At 40.4% G+C, this 13,244-nt stretch overlaps 1 protein-coding gene across 4 annotated transcripts in view; it reads left to right on the top strand.

The window, feature by feature from the left end:
• Positions 1–13,244, top strand: part of bod1l1 (biorientation of chromosomes in cell division 1-like 1) — a 66,561-nt gene that overhangs the window by 51,215 nt on the left and 2,102 nt on the right. For 2 of the 4 annotated variants that reach the window (XM_072555873.1, XM_072555824.1), the window contains 3 exons: positions 2,302–2,416; positions 2,558–2,687; positions 8,844–9,023. In XM_072555873.1, coding sequence (XP_072411974.1) covers positions 2,302–2,416; positions 2,558–2,687; positions 8,844–9,023 — 425 coding nt within the window. Of the gene's footprint in view, positions 1–2,301; positions 2,417–2,557; positions 2,725–8,843; positions 9,024–13,244 lie in introns of those variants that run through there. The other 2 variants (XM_072555899.1, XR_011954512.1) reach the window with 2 other exon arrangements.

Genomic DNA, 13,244 nt, shown 5'->3' with positions numbered 1-13,244 from the left:
CACAATGCTGTTAGGGGGAGAGTTCCAGGATTTTGACCTGAAAGTATAGATCACCTTGCTTTTGCTGATTTGGTCAATTTTTTTCAAAGAAAAAATAGTATTTCTCCTATGTTCTGTACTCATTAACATTAAATAGTTCACATGATTGGAATTCTAAATGATTAATTTTTTAAAAATGTCTTGAAATAACCAAAGCCTTTATTATAGTCTAGATTGTAGCCTTTATTACAGTATTTAATCTGTGAATGTCCATTTTTTTCCCTGACTGCATTATCTTTCCTATTATGGAAGGTTTGGAGCTGCACACCCTACTCCCAACATTGGTCGAATGTGTAAATTCAAAGTATGACCTAGAATCCTATCAGCTTTAATTTAGTCTTTTCAAAGGAGTACTTTCTTTCACTTTCCTATTTCTATTAATTCTTGTTGTTAGCAATGCTAACATTTGGTATTTAATTTGGTACTGCTGAACCTTAATAATGTCTATGGCAATGGAAAGCAAGTTGTTAGCAGTGCAGGCAAATCCAAATCCATTCAGGTACTTGCCATGCATAGTATCTATACCTCATCTTTGCAAGAGCAATTAACCTTGTCCCAGTCTTCTGACTTGCTTCTATATGTAGATCCACTTCTAAGTCCCTAATTGTACCTGTAATCAAATGTTTTCTGCCCTGGAAGTCTCAAGTACTGTAACAGGCAACCACCCATTCTCCTTCTATCCCAATTTTTTATGATTACTGTATTTCAGGGAAGATATGTCACTCAGTAACACCCACTTTTGAAAATTCAGAAAATATGAAAGTTAAACAGTATACTTGTGTGCTGCCTTCTCCTTACTATTTGTGGACTGTTTATGTCTGAGAAGAGAATGAATCAGTTAGCATGATATTTGGTAGAGTTCAGAAGAGTGAAGGGGTAATCTTAGAAACCTATAAAATTCTAACATGACTAGGTGGGGTCGATACAGGAAGATGTTTCCCAATGACAGCGGGATCCAGAACCGGGGGTCAAAATTTAAGGATACAGGGTAAGTCGTTTAGGACTGAGATGAGAACGTTCTTCAGCCAGTCAGTGATGAGTTTTTGGAATTTGTGATCAGAAAGTAGTAAAGGCCAAAACATTGTATGATTTCAAGAAGGTAAAGCACTTGAAGCTAAGGTGATCAAAGGGTATGAAGGAAAGTGGATGATCAGCAGTAACCATAATGAATGGCAGAGCAGACTAAAAGGGTTGAATGGTGTACTTCTCATATTTTCTTTGTTTCTGTGCATATGCCAGCGCATCTCTTATTTCACCACTCGCCAGCAAGTGCTTAAGCAAAGATACCTTTACCCAGCATTGTCTGTATAAATTGTCCCTCTCTCCACAAAGAAATGCAGTTCTTGATCACAGTTAAGCAGTACAAATTGCTTGATTCTGAATTTGTATTAATTGTAATTACTAGCTAGACACAGGTAATCTAACAATTAGGAAGGTCTCTTTCGTTGAACATAATTCATTTTGTTTTATAGATGTTTGCTTTGTAAGTTTAGATCCAGTAACCTGCGATCTGGAGCAACTTAAATTGGTTTTCTATTCACACTGCTTTAATCTATCTCAATGTGTTGTATGTTGAATAAAACAGGACAAAATCAGCCTTAAACTAGCACTGTCAAGGGATGAGCGATTTGCTGTATGATGTAAGAGGCTATGTTAATTTGTTTCAGTAAAATACATGAAATATTAGGTCTGAAAGCTTTTTTTAATGTTGTGATTTCACATGAATTTTTTTGGCCAAGTGTTGATTTTATTTCTCCTTCCAAGTACCTCTGTCCCTCTTTTTCCAATTTTCATCCTCCTGAATGCTCTAATACAAGCTGGAATACGATTTGATTGTTAATGACAGCTATCCCTTGTGTCACTAAAGTAACCACTTTACTTGGATACCTACACAATGAATGTAGGCAGGCTATTCAACTGCTAATTTAAATTCTCTTCACCTAGCATTTATACCTATGCACTGCTGGTATGTCTGCTATATAAACTCATTAAAATTGTTCCTTCAAATAAAGAATACTTGGGAGTTTTGGATCAAATACTATCAATGCTTTTCATAATTAATTGCATTTGTGTGCCAGTTCTATAGTCAAAACACTGCATTGTAATAATTACAGTTCCTAATTAATATGCTATGTATATGTTGTACAGGTGAATATTTTGAGGACTCTGGAAGGATGGTACTAAGTTTTCTGCTCAGGTGTATATCTTGCTTTAAAAAAAATTAAATGCAATGTGATAATATAAGTTTTCCTCCCAATGTAGGAGGAGCAATCTGTTAAAGGTGCTGAAGAGCAAAGTTCCTGTCAGAGAGAAAAAAAACCCAAGCGTCCATGCTCTCCATTAGAAAATCCCTCGAAGCGAAGGCATCTTCATTCAGGTATGTATCGACCAATCTCAGTTTAACATTTTTCATACTGTGGTCACTTGGTCACTTTTCAAATTAAAGACATCTTCTAATATTTCGGTCTTTAGATACCAATACTAATACATTTTCATGCTGTGTTATTAATGCCATTAGAGGAGAAAAATACAATAGAGGAAGAAATGCACAAACCCCATTCAGAAGCTGCACCAGTTCAAGAACAAGATGTAGAAAAACCAACACAATCTCGAGGCAAAATTGCTACCAAACTTGAAGAAAGAACAAGGTGATTTCCTGCTTTATAACTGTGACAATTTAAAGAGGTACACTTTTTGAAAAAAGAAATATTCAATTATTGTATCTTTCCATTGACTTTGTCCATTTCTAGTGTTAAAACTAAGGTAACTTCCTAATAGCAGCACTGAGATTAAAAATTGTACAATTACACCTAGTCCTTTCTTCAAATTCTCGCTTTTATGAAGTGAATAGTATGAGAAGTTGATGTATTTTACTAGTTTATATGCCTACCTGGTTGAGGGCCCTTAATGAATTGAAAGACACTTAACAGATCAGTAGAGGTTTCCCTTGGCTTTCACAATACAAGACCATAAGATGTAGGAGCAGAGAAGGTCATTCAGCCCATCAATTCTGCTCCACCATTCAATGAGATGATGGCTGATCTGATAATCCTCAATTCCACTTTCCTAACTTATTCCCATCACCCTTGATTGCCTTATTAATTGAAAATCTGTCTTTCTCAGCCTTGAATATACGTAATGAGCCAGCCTTTACAGACCTCTGTAGTAAAGAGTTCCACAGATTCACCATCGTTTGAGAAGAAATTCATCCTTATCTGTTTTATGTGGGTGATCCCTTTTTCTGAAAAAATGCCTCTGGTCCTAAACTCTCCCACAAAGGGAAACAACCTTTCTGCCTCTAACCTATCAAGTCCCCTAGGTCGCCCTCATCTTTCTAAATACCAATGAGTATGGGCCCAACCTATTCAAATTCACCTCTTAAGACAGTCCTTCTGTATTTGGTATCAGCCCAGTGAACCTTCTGTGCACTGTCTCTTAGGCTAGGATATCTTCCCTTAGATAATGAGCCCAAAACTGTTTACAGTCTTCCAGTAGTAATCTGACTGATACCTTGTATAGTTTTAACACAACTTCCCTACTTTTAAACTCCATTTCCTTTGAAATAAAGACTAACATTCCATTTACCTTCCTTAGTACATGCTGAACTCTGCAGCTTTCCTCTATTAAAAATAATCAGCTCTTCGATTTTTCCAGCCGAAGTGCATAACTTCACATTTTCCTGCATTATAGTCTATCTGCCAAGGTTTTGCCCAATTGCTTAATCGGTTTGTATCCCTGTGCAGACTCTGTCATCCTCATCAGTTGCTTTGCCACCTACTTCTGTGTCATCCAAAAACCTAGCTATAGTACATTCACTTTCTGCATCCAAGTCATTAATATATATTTAAATAATTGTGGCCCAGCACTGATCTCTGTGGTACTCCACATGTTGCCATCCTGAAAGTACTCCTCTTATTCCAACTCTCTCTTCTGTTAGTAAGCTAATCCTTTATCCATGATAATACGCTACTCCAACACTATGGGCTGTTATTAAGAAGCCTAATGTGTGGTACCTATCCCCCACCCTTGGGAAAAGACTTGGGCTATTCACCCTATCCATGCCCCCCATGATTTTATAAACTGTGTAAAGTCACCCCTCAGTCTCTGATCTTCCAGGGAAGATTACTCCAGCCTGTTCAGCCTCTTCTCCCTAGCTCAAACCCTCCAACCCCAAACATCTTGTCAATCTTTACTCAGCCTTTCAAGTTTCACAACATCCTTCCTGTAGCTGGGAGACCAGAACTGAACACAGAACTCCAAAAGTAGCCGAACCAATGTCTTGTACAGCTGCAAATGACCTCCCAACTCCTACAGTCGATGCTCTGACCAATAAAGGAAAACATATCAAACACTTTCTTCACTACCCTATCTACCTGCAACTGCACTTTCAAGGAACTGTGAATAGACACTCCAAGGTCTCTTTTTGTTTAGCAACACTCCCCAGGAATTTAACATTGTGTATAAGTCCTGCCCTAATTTGCCTTTCCAAAATGCAGCACATATATCTAAATTAAACTCCATCTGCCATTCCTTGGCCCATTGGCCCATATGATCAAGATCCGATTGTACTCTTGAGGTAATCTTCGCTGTCCACACTTCCAATTTTGGTGTAATCTACAAGCTTACTATCCATACCTCCTATGTTCATATTCAAATCATTTATATAAATAACAAAAACAGTGCACCCAGCACTGATCCTTGTGGCACAAGGCTCCAGTTTGAAAAGCAATCCTCCACCACCACCACCCTCTGTCTTGTACCTTTTGAGTCAGTTCTGTATCCAAATAGTTAGATCTCCCTGTATTCCATGTGATTGACCATAAGTAACCTTTGTTGAGCGCGTTACTGGAGTCCATATAGGTCACATCCACCTCTCTGCCCTCATCAATCTTCTAAAAAACCTAATCAAGTTAGTGAGACATGATTTCCCCCACACACAGCCATGTTGACTATCTCTAATTAGTCCTTGCATTTCCAAATGCATGTAAATCCTGTTCCTCAAGATTCCCTCCATTAACTTGCCCACCACCGATGTCAGGCTCACTGGTCTAAAGTTCCCTGGCTTTTCCTTACCATCTTTTTTTTAAATAGTGGCACAACGTTAGACAACCTCCAGTCTTCCAGCACCTCCCCTGTGGCTATCGATGATGCAAATATCTCAGTATGGGGCCCAGCAATCTCTTCCCTAGGCTCCCACAGAGTTCCAGAATACATATGATCAGGTGCTGGGAATTTATCAACTTTTTTTTAAGATATCCAGCACCACCACCTTTAAAATGGACATTTATCTTTCCATGTTCTATATTTTCCATATCCTTTCCACAATAAACACTGATGTAAAATACTCGTTCAGTATCTCACCCATCTCCTGCAGTTCCACACGTAGGCAGCCTTGCTGATCTTTAAGGGGCCCTATTCTATCCCTAGTAACCTCTTTGTCCTCCTCAATGTATTGTAGAATCCCTTTGGATTCTCCGTAACTCTATTTGTTAAAGCTATTTCATGTCCCTATTTGCCCTCCTGATTTTCTGCTTAAGCGTAATCCTACTGCCTTTTTCTCGGGATTCACTCGATCCCTTCTCTCTATACCTTTTTCTTGACCAAAACCACAATTTCTCTAGTCATCCAGCATTCCCTGCACCCACCAGCCTTGCCCTTCACCCTAACAGAAGCATACTCTCTGGACTCTCGTTACCTCTTTTTGAAGGCTTCCCATTTTCCAGCCTTCTGTTTACCTGTGAACATCTGCCCCCAGTCAGCTTTTGAAAGTTTTTGCCTAATGCCGTCAAAATTGGCCTTCCTCCAATTTACAACTTTAACATTTAGATCCGGTCTATCCTTTTCTATCACTATTTTAAAAGCTAATAGAATTATGGTCAGTGACCCCAAAGTGCTCCCACCCCCTGGCACTTCCGTCACCTACGCTGCCTTCTTTCCCAAGAGTAGGTCAAGTTTTGCACCTTCTCTGATGGGTTCATTCACATACTGAATCAGAAAATTTTCTTCTACATGCTAAACAATTTCTCTCCATCCAAGTCCTTAACACTATGGCTGTCCCAGTCTATGTATGGAAAGTTAAAATCTCATACCATAACCACCCTATTATTGTCATAGATAACTGAGATTTCCTTGCAAATTTGTTTCTCAATCTCTTGCTGACTATTGAGGGGGTCTATAGTACCATTCCATTAAGGTGATCATTCCTTTCTTGGTTCCACCCAAATAACTTGCCTGCATATATTCTCAGGAATATCCTCCCTAAGTACAGAAGTATTGTTATCCTTAATCAAAAACGCCATCCCCCTCCACTTTCTGTCCTTCCTGTAGCATCTGTACCCTGAAACATTAAGCTGCCAGTCTTGTCCATCCCTGAGCCATGTCTCTGTAATTGCTATGATATCCTAGCCCTGTGTTCGCAATCATGCCCTCACCTCATCTGCCTTACCTGATAGGCCTTTTGCATTGAAGTTTCATTTAACAGACCTACCTCATTCTCTGCTTTGTTCCAAACTGTTTGACTTACTCTTTTCCCAACTGTATCAGTCTCAGACAGCTGTCTTTCCTCAGCATCTCCCTGGGTCCCAAACCCCACACCACACCCACCCCACCCACTAGTTTAAATCCTCCTGAGCAACTGTAGCAAATCTCTCCACCAGTATATTAGTCCCCTTCCAATTCAGGTGCCCTTCATATATAGGTCACTTCTATCCCAGAGAGATTCCAGTGGTCCAAAAATGTGAATCCTTCTCGCCTGCCCCAGCTCCTGAGCAATGGATTTATCTGCTCTGTCCTCCTATTCCTACCCTCACTAACTTGTGGCACTGAGATTAATCCAGATATTACTATCTTCGAGGATCTCCTTTTTAAATTCCTGCCTGACTTCCCCTATTCTGTCCTCAGAATCTCATCCTTATCTCTTCCTGTGTTGTTAGTTCCAGTGTGTGCAATGAGCTCCCACTGGTCCATCTCGCCTTTAAGAATATTTTGCACCCTTTGAGATATCCTTGATCCTGGCATCAGGGAGGCAACACACCATTCATGTCTCACTGTTGCTGCAGAAACATCTGTTTGTGTCTCTGACTAGAGAGTTCCCCTACCACAATCGACCACTTGGAATGTAGCATACCCCTCATTACATTAGAGCCAGTCCTGGTACCAGAAACCTGGCTATCATAGCTACATTCCCTGAGAGTCTTTCACCCACTACATTTCCCAAAGGAGCATCCTTCAGAAATCTGAGCTTGTCATGCTGATTCATGATTGGTTTTTGCAACAATATGTCAATTCTTCCATTTTGACCTTAGTTGCATAGGTGACCTTTAGTTAAATAGATGAGCACCTTCATGGAATTAATTGTGATCAGTTGGCTATGAAAGGATTAGTCGTCTGTGCTAATGCTAGGATTTTCGCAGTAGCATCACATAAAACTGTTATGACTAAGACCTTGTATCATACCTGATATTCAGGCTATAAAGGGGTTTGGGAGAGAGTGGTGCTGGAAAAGCACAGCAGTTCAGGCATCGTCCAAGATTATTTCATCCCCACCCCCACTCACCTATAGTACTTTATGCTACTTTCTCCCCACCCCCACCCTCCTCTCATTTATCTCTCCACCCTTCAGGCACTCTGCCTGTATTCCTGATGAAGGGCTTTTGCCCGAAATGTCGATTTTCCTGCTCCTTGGATGCTGTCTGAACTGCTGTGCTTTTCCAGCACCTCTCTACTCCAGAATTTGGTTTCCAGCATCTGCAGTCGTCATTTTTACCAAATAAAGGGATTGGCTACTGTCAGGTTCAGTACATACAATGGTACTTTATCCATTTTGTGGAACGTAGTACATAGGACTAGAAGTAGATCATTCGGCTATTGGAGCATGCTCTGCCATTCTGTTGAAACATGGCTGAATTGATTGTGGTCTATCAAGTATATTTTCCTGTCTGTCCCCCATAATTCCTTGTCGATCAAAAATCTGTTCAACTGCTCTGGGGAAGAGAACTTCATGTTTTAACAATCCTCAATGTGAAAAAAATATCTCCCTATCTCCTATGTTCCTTCTAATGTTGCTGCTGTGTGGATGTCTGAGGTGCCAGCAGCTTCTAGAACCAGTATTCGATCCATCTGCATGCTAATTAACATGCACAGATCCTCTAAGTAGCCGCGCAGTTTAAAGGGCACATTACCTATCATTGCCTACCTTGTCCTAAAATAGAGTATTTTTTTCTTAGTTTTCACTCACAAATAGAAACATTGTCAAGATAGATGTTGACATGGTCCCTCAGGGTTTGCATTGCTGCCTCATAGCACCAGGGACCCAGGTTTGATTCCAGCCTTGGGTGACCGTTTGGAGTTTACATGTTTTGCCCGTGTCTGCATGGGTTTTCTCAGGGTGCTCAGGTTTCCTTCCACAGTGCAAAGATGTGCAGGCTAAGTGGATTAGCCCTGGTAAATGTGGAGTTATGGGGAGGGTTTAGTCTGGGTGAAGTACACTTCAGAGAGTCTGGTGCAGACTCGATGAGCCTAATGACCTCTTACCACATCGTAGGGATCCTGTGTACCTACCCTATCGGATCTGTGAGGATATTTAGTTTCAAGGTCATTTCTTGTTCTTCTAAACTCCAGTAGGTGGAGGTCCAACCTGTTCAACCTTGCTTGATAAAATAGCTCTTTCATCCCGATCGTGAACCTTCTCTGAATGGATAAAACAATATTCAAACAAGTGGGCCAGAATTATATATAGTACCACAGATGTGATCTCATCAAGACTCTGTACAACTGCAGTAAAGCTTTCCTATTTTATATTCCAGAAGCCAGACATCTGATTTGAACATTCAGAATAAACCAACTACTCGTGCAGCCAAAAGAATTAGTAGCCCTGAGCATCTCCCAGTGACTGAACGAGAAAGGCGTTCATCAGCTTCAGCAAAAGAGAAACTAACATCTGATACAAAAGCTATGAAAGCTCCAGTAACAATGTCAGTTACAAGGTAATGCCACAAATGTTTATCCTGCTTCCAGATAATTTGTGCATATTTAATTGTTTAAGACATTTCAATTGGTCCCAAGAAAGATCTCTTAAAATTCAGTTTTTTGGAGAGAAATTGGTTTTTACTTACTTAATTTTCAACTCTTCAATGGTTTTGTGACAAAATTTGATGCACTTGTAAATACATCAAGCCTAACAATTAACAATTTTTTTTAATGTGAGTGATATTTAATAAATAAGTTTGCCAAAAGTTTGAGATTTCTGGGAAGCAACATGCAATGTGGATAAAGGGTGACATGTAAGTGAGGTGTACGTGGATTTCCATTGATAATGTGCCATGTCCTTGGGGCATCAACTATTTACATTTGCTAACTATTATCGGTATATATTACACATATGTTAAGTTTGCTGATGATACAAAGAATAAGTTGTGAGGATAGCATAAGGACCTGTGAAGAGATATTGATACTTTATTCAAACAATATTGTCATATACTTCATTACATCCTAAACTTGCTTTCTGCAGACTGGTTGGATCACAGTTCAATGATTGCATATTTGTCTGTAATACAATGACTGCACCTTAAGTAAAAACAAGATACTTTGAAGTATAACAACAAACAAATACTAATCTTTAGTTGGCCAAAGATGTACAGTTTAGGTGGATTGGCTGTGCTAAATTACCCATAGTTTCAAGGAATGTACGGGCTTAGCAGATTAACCATGGAAAATGCGAGGTTACAGGGATAGGAGAGTGGGGATGGGTCTGAATGGGATGGTATTTGAAGGGTTGGTGTGAACCCAATGGGTCGAATAACCTGCTTCCACAATGTAGGGATTCTGTGATTATGGAGAAATAAACTGTTTAATCTTAGATTATCTAACTGACACAGTATTTATTACAATAGCATCCTTTATTTAAAAAATGTAAACTGTTTTTCTCCCTTTTGTAGCCACTCTGCCTCTTTCAGACTCATTTCCCCTTTTGCAAGCCTCTTTCACCTCCCCACCCCACCATCCCCCCCCCCAAACCCCCAATTGCCTTTACAGGTCACTCCCCTCCTTCCCAAACCATGCAAAGACAAATGATCTCCTTCCCATTAGAGACTTCAGTGACAACCCGATTGTTTTAATTTTATGATAATCCATTAATTTTATATGCCCACCGCTGAAGGTCTTTTTTTTTTATGTTCACTTGAATTTGAATTCCTAGCCACCATGTTGCGATTTCAACTCTTGTCTCCTGTACCATTTGCTGACACAATTGCTGATTTAAGCATTATAATGTGCTTTGCTATTGCTACTACCTTATTGCCAAGGTCAGAAATCACAAGACACCAGGTGATAGTCCAACAGGTATGTTTGAAATCACAAGCTTTTGGAGCAAAGCCCCTTCGTCAGGTGAAATAAGAGGGAAGTACATAGAACACAATTTATGGGCAGAGAGATCAAAAGGTCATACAAATGGTGTGAGTGGAGTGTCGAATAATAAGTCTGTGCAGGTGACGAAGAGTCTTAGACGGTGTGAATAAAGCATCAACAGCTTAATAACAACCAAATAGATGACCTATAATCTAATTAAATGAGGCAGAGAGATAATTATAAAAACTTAAAAATAAGGTGGTGCTGGAGGAAAACCAAATGACTGGGATTACATGGAACACAAACAGAAGCTGCTGGAAAAGCACAGCAGGTCTGTCAGTTTACCCTAACCATGCCTTTCATGATTTTATAAACTTCTATAAGGTCACCCCTCAGCCTCTGACAGTCCAGAGAAAACAGCCCCAGCCTATTCTCCCTATGGCTCAACTTCTCCAACCCTGGCAACATCCTTGTAAATCTTTTCTGTACCCTTTCAAGTTTCACAACATCTTTCTGATAAGAGGGAGACCAGAACTGCTCACATTGCAGAAGTGGCCTAGCCAATGTCCTGTACAGCCGCAACATGACCTCCTAACTCCTGTACTCAATGCTCTGTCCAATAAAGGAAAGCATACCGAGTGTCGTCTTCACTATCCTATCTACCTGCAACTCCACTTTCAAGGAACTATTGAGTCTGCTCTCCAAGGTCTCTTTGTTCAGCAACACTCCCTAGGACCTTACCATTAAGTGTATAAGTCCTGCTAAGATTTGCTTTCCCAAAATGCAGCACCTCATATTTATCTGAATTAAACTCCCATCTGCCACTTCTCAGCCCATTGGCCCATCTGGTCCAGATCCTGTTATAATCTGAGGTAACCTTCTTCGCTGTCCATTACACCTCTAATTTTGGTGTCATCTGCAAACTTACTAACTGTACCTCTTATGCTCACATCCAAATCATTTATGTAAATTACAAAACGTAGAGGACCCAGCACCCTCCACTGGTTAAAGGCCTCCAGTCTGAAAAACAACCCTCCACCACCCTCTGTCTTCTACCTTTGAGCCAGTTCTGTATCCAAATGGCTAGTTCTCCCTGTATTCCATGAGAACTAACCTTGCTAATCAGTCTCCAATGGGGAACCTTGTCGAACGCCTTACTGAAGTCCATATAGATCACTTCTTCTACTCTGCCCTCATTAATCTTCTTTATTACTTCTTCAAAACCCTCAATCAGGTTTGTGAGACATGATTTCCCACACACAAAGCCATGTTGATTATCCCTAATCAGTCCTTGCCTTTCCAAATACATGTACATCCTGCCCATCAGGATTCCCTCCAATAACTTGCCCACCACTGAGGTCAGGCTCACCGGTCTATAGTTCCCTGGCTTGTCATTACCACCCTTCTTAAACAGTGGCACCATGTTTGCCAATCTCCAGTCTTCCGGCACCTCACCTGTGACTATCGATGATACAAATATCTCAGCAAGAGGCCCAGCAATCACTTCTCTAGCTTCCCACAGAATTCTCGGGTACACCTGATCAGGTCCTGGGGATTTATCCACCTTTAACCGTTTCAGGACATCCAGCACTTCCTCCTCTGTAATCTGGACATTTTGCAAAGTGTCACCATCTATTTCCGTACAGTCTATAGCTTCCATATCCTTTTCCAAAGTAAATACTGATGCAAAATATTCATTTAGTATCTCCCCCATTTTCTGTGGCTCCACACAAAGGCCTCCTTGATGATCTTTGAGGGGCCCTATTCTCTTCCTAGTTATCCTTTTGTCCTTAATATATTTGTAACGACCCTTTGGATTCTCCTTAATTCGATTTGCCAAAGCTATCTCATGTACCCTTTTTGCCCTCCTGATTTCCCTCTTAAGTATACTTCTACTTCCTTTATACTCTTCTAAGGAGTCACTCGATCTATCATGTCGAGACCTCACATATGCTTCCTTCTCTTTCTTAACCAAACCCTCAATTTCTTTAGTCATCCAGCATTCCCTATAGCTACCAGCCTTCCCTTTCACCCTGACAGGTATATACTTTCTCTGGATTCTTGTCATCTCATTTCTGAAGGCTTCCCATTTTCCAGCCTTCCCTTTACCTGCGAACATCTGCCTCCAATCAGCTTTCGAAAGTTCTTGGCTAATACCGTCAAAATTGGCCTTTCTCCAATTTAGAACTTCAACTTTTAGATCTGGTCTATCCTTTTCCATCACTATTTTAAAACAAATAGAATTATGGTCGCTGGCCCCAAAGTGCTCCCCCACTGACATCTCAGCCACCTGCCCTGCCTTATTTCCCAAGAATAGGTCAAGTTTTGCACCTTCTCTAGTAGGTACATCCACATACTGAATCAGAAAATTGTCTTGTACACACTTAACAAATTCCTCTCCATCTAAACCTTTAACACTATGGCAGTTGATGGTTGGAAAGTTAAAATCCCCTACCGTAACTACCCTATTATCCTTACAAGTTTGTTTCCCAATTTCCCACTGACTATTACGGGGTCTATAATACAATCGCAATAAGGTGATCATCCCTTTCTTATTTCTCAGTTCCACCCAAATAACTTCCCTGGATGTATTTCTGGGAATATCCTCCCTCAGCACAGCTGTAATGCTATCCCTTATCAAAAATGCCACTCCTCCTTGTCTCTTGTCTCCCTTTCTATACTTCCTGTCACATTTGTATCCTGGAACTTTAAGCTGCCAGTCCTGCCCATCCCTGAGCCATGTTTCTGTAATTGCTGTGATATCCCAGTCCCATGTTCCAAACCATGCCCTGAGTTCATCTGCCTTCCCTGTTAGGCCCCTTGCATTGAAATAAATGCAGTTTAATTTATTAGTCCTACCT

Source organism: Chiloscyllium punctatum, chromosome 1 (assembly GCF_047496795.1).
Source record: "Chiloscyllium punctatum isolate Juve2018m chromosome 1, sChiPun1.3, whole genome shotgun sequence".
NCBI lineage: Eukaryota > Metazoa > Chordata > Chondrichthyes > Orectolobiformes > Hemiscylliidae > Chiloscyllium > Chiloscyllium punctatum.
The sequence above is the reverse complement of the archived record's forward strand: the minus strand, read 5'-3'. Positions and strand labels throughout refer to the sequence as shown.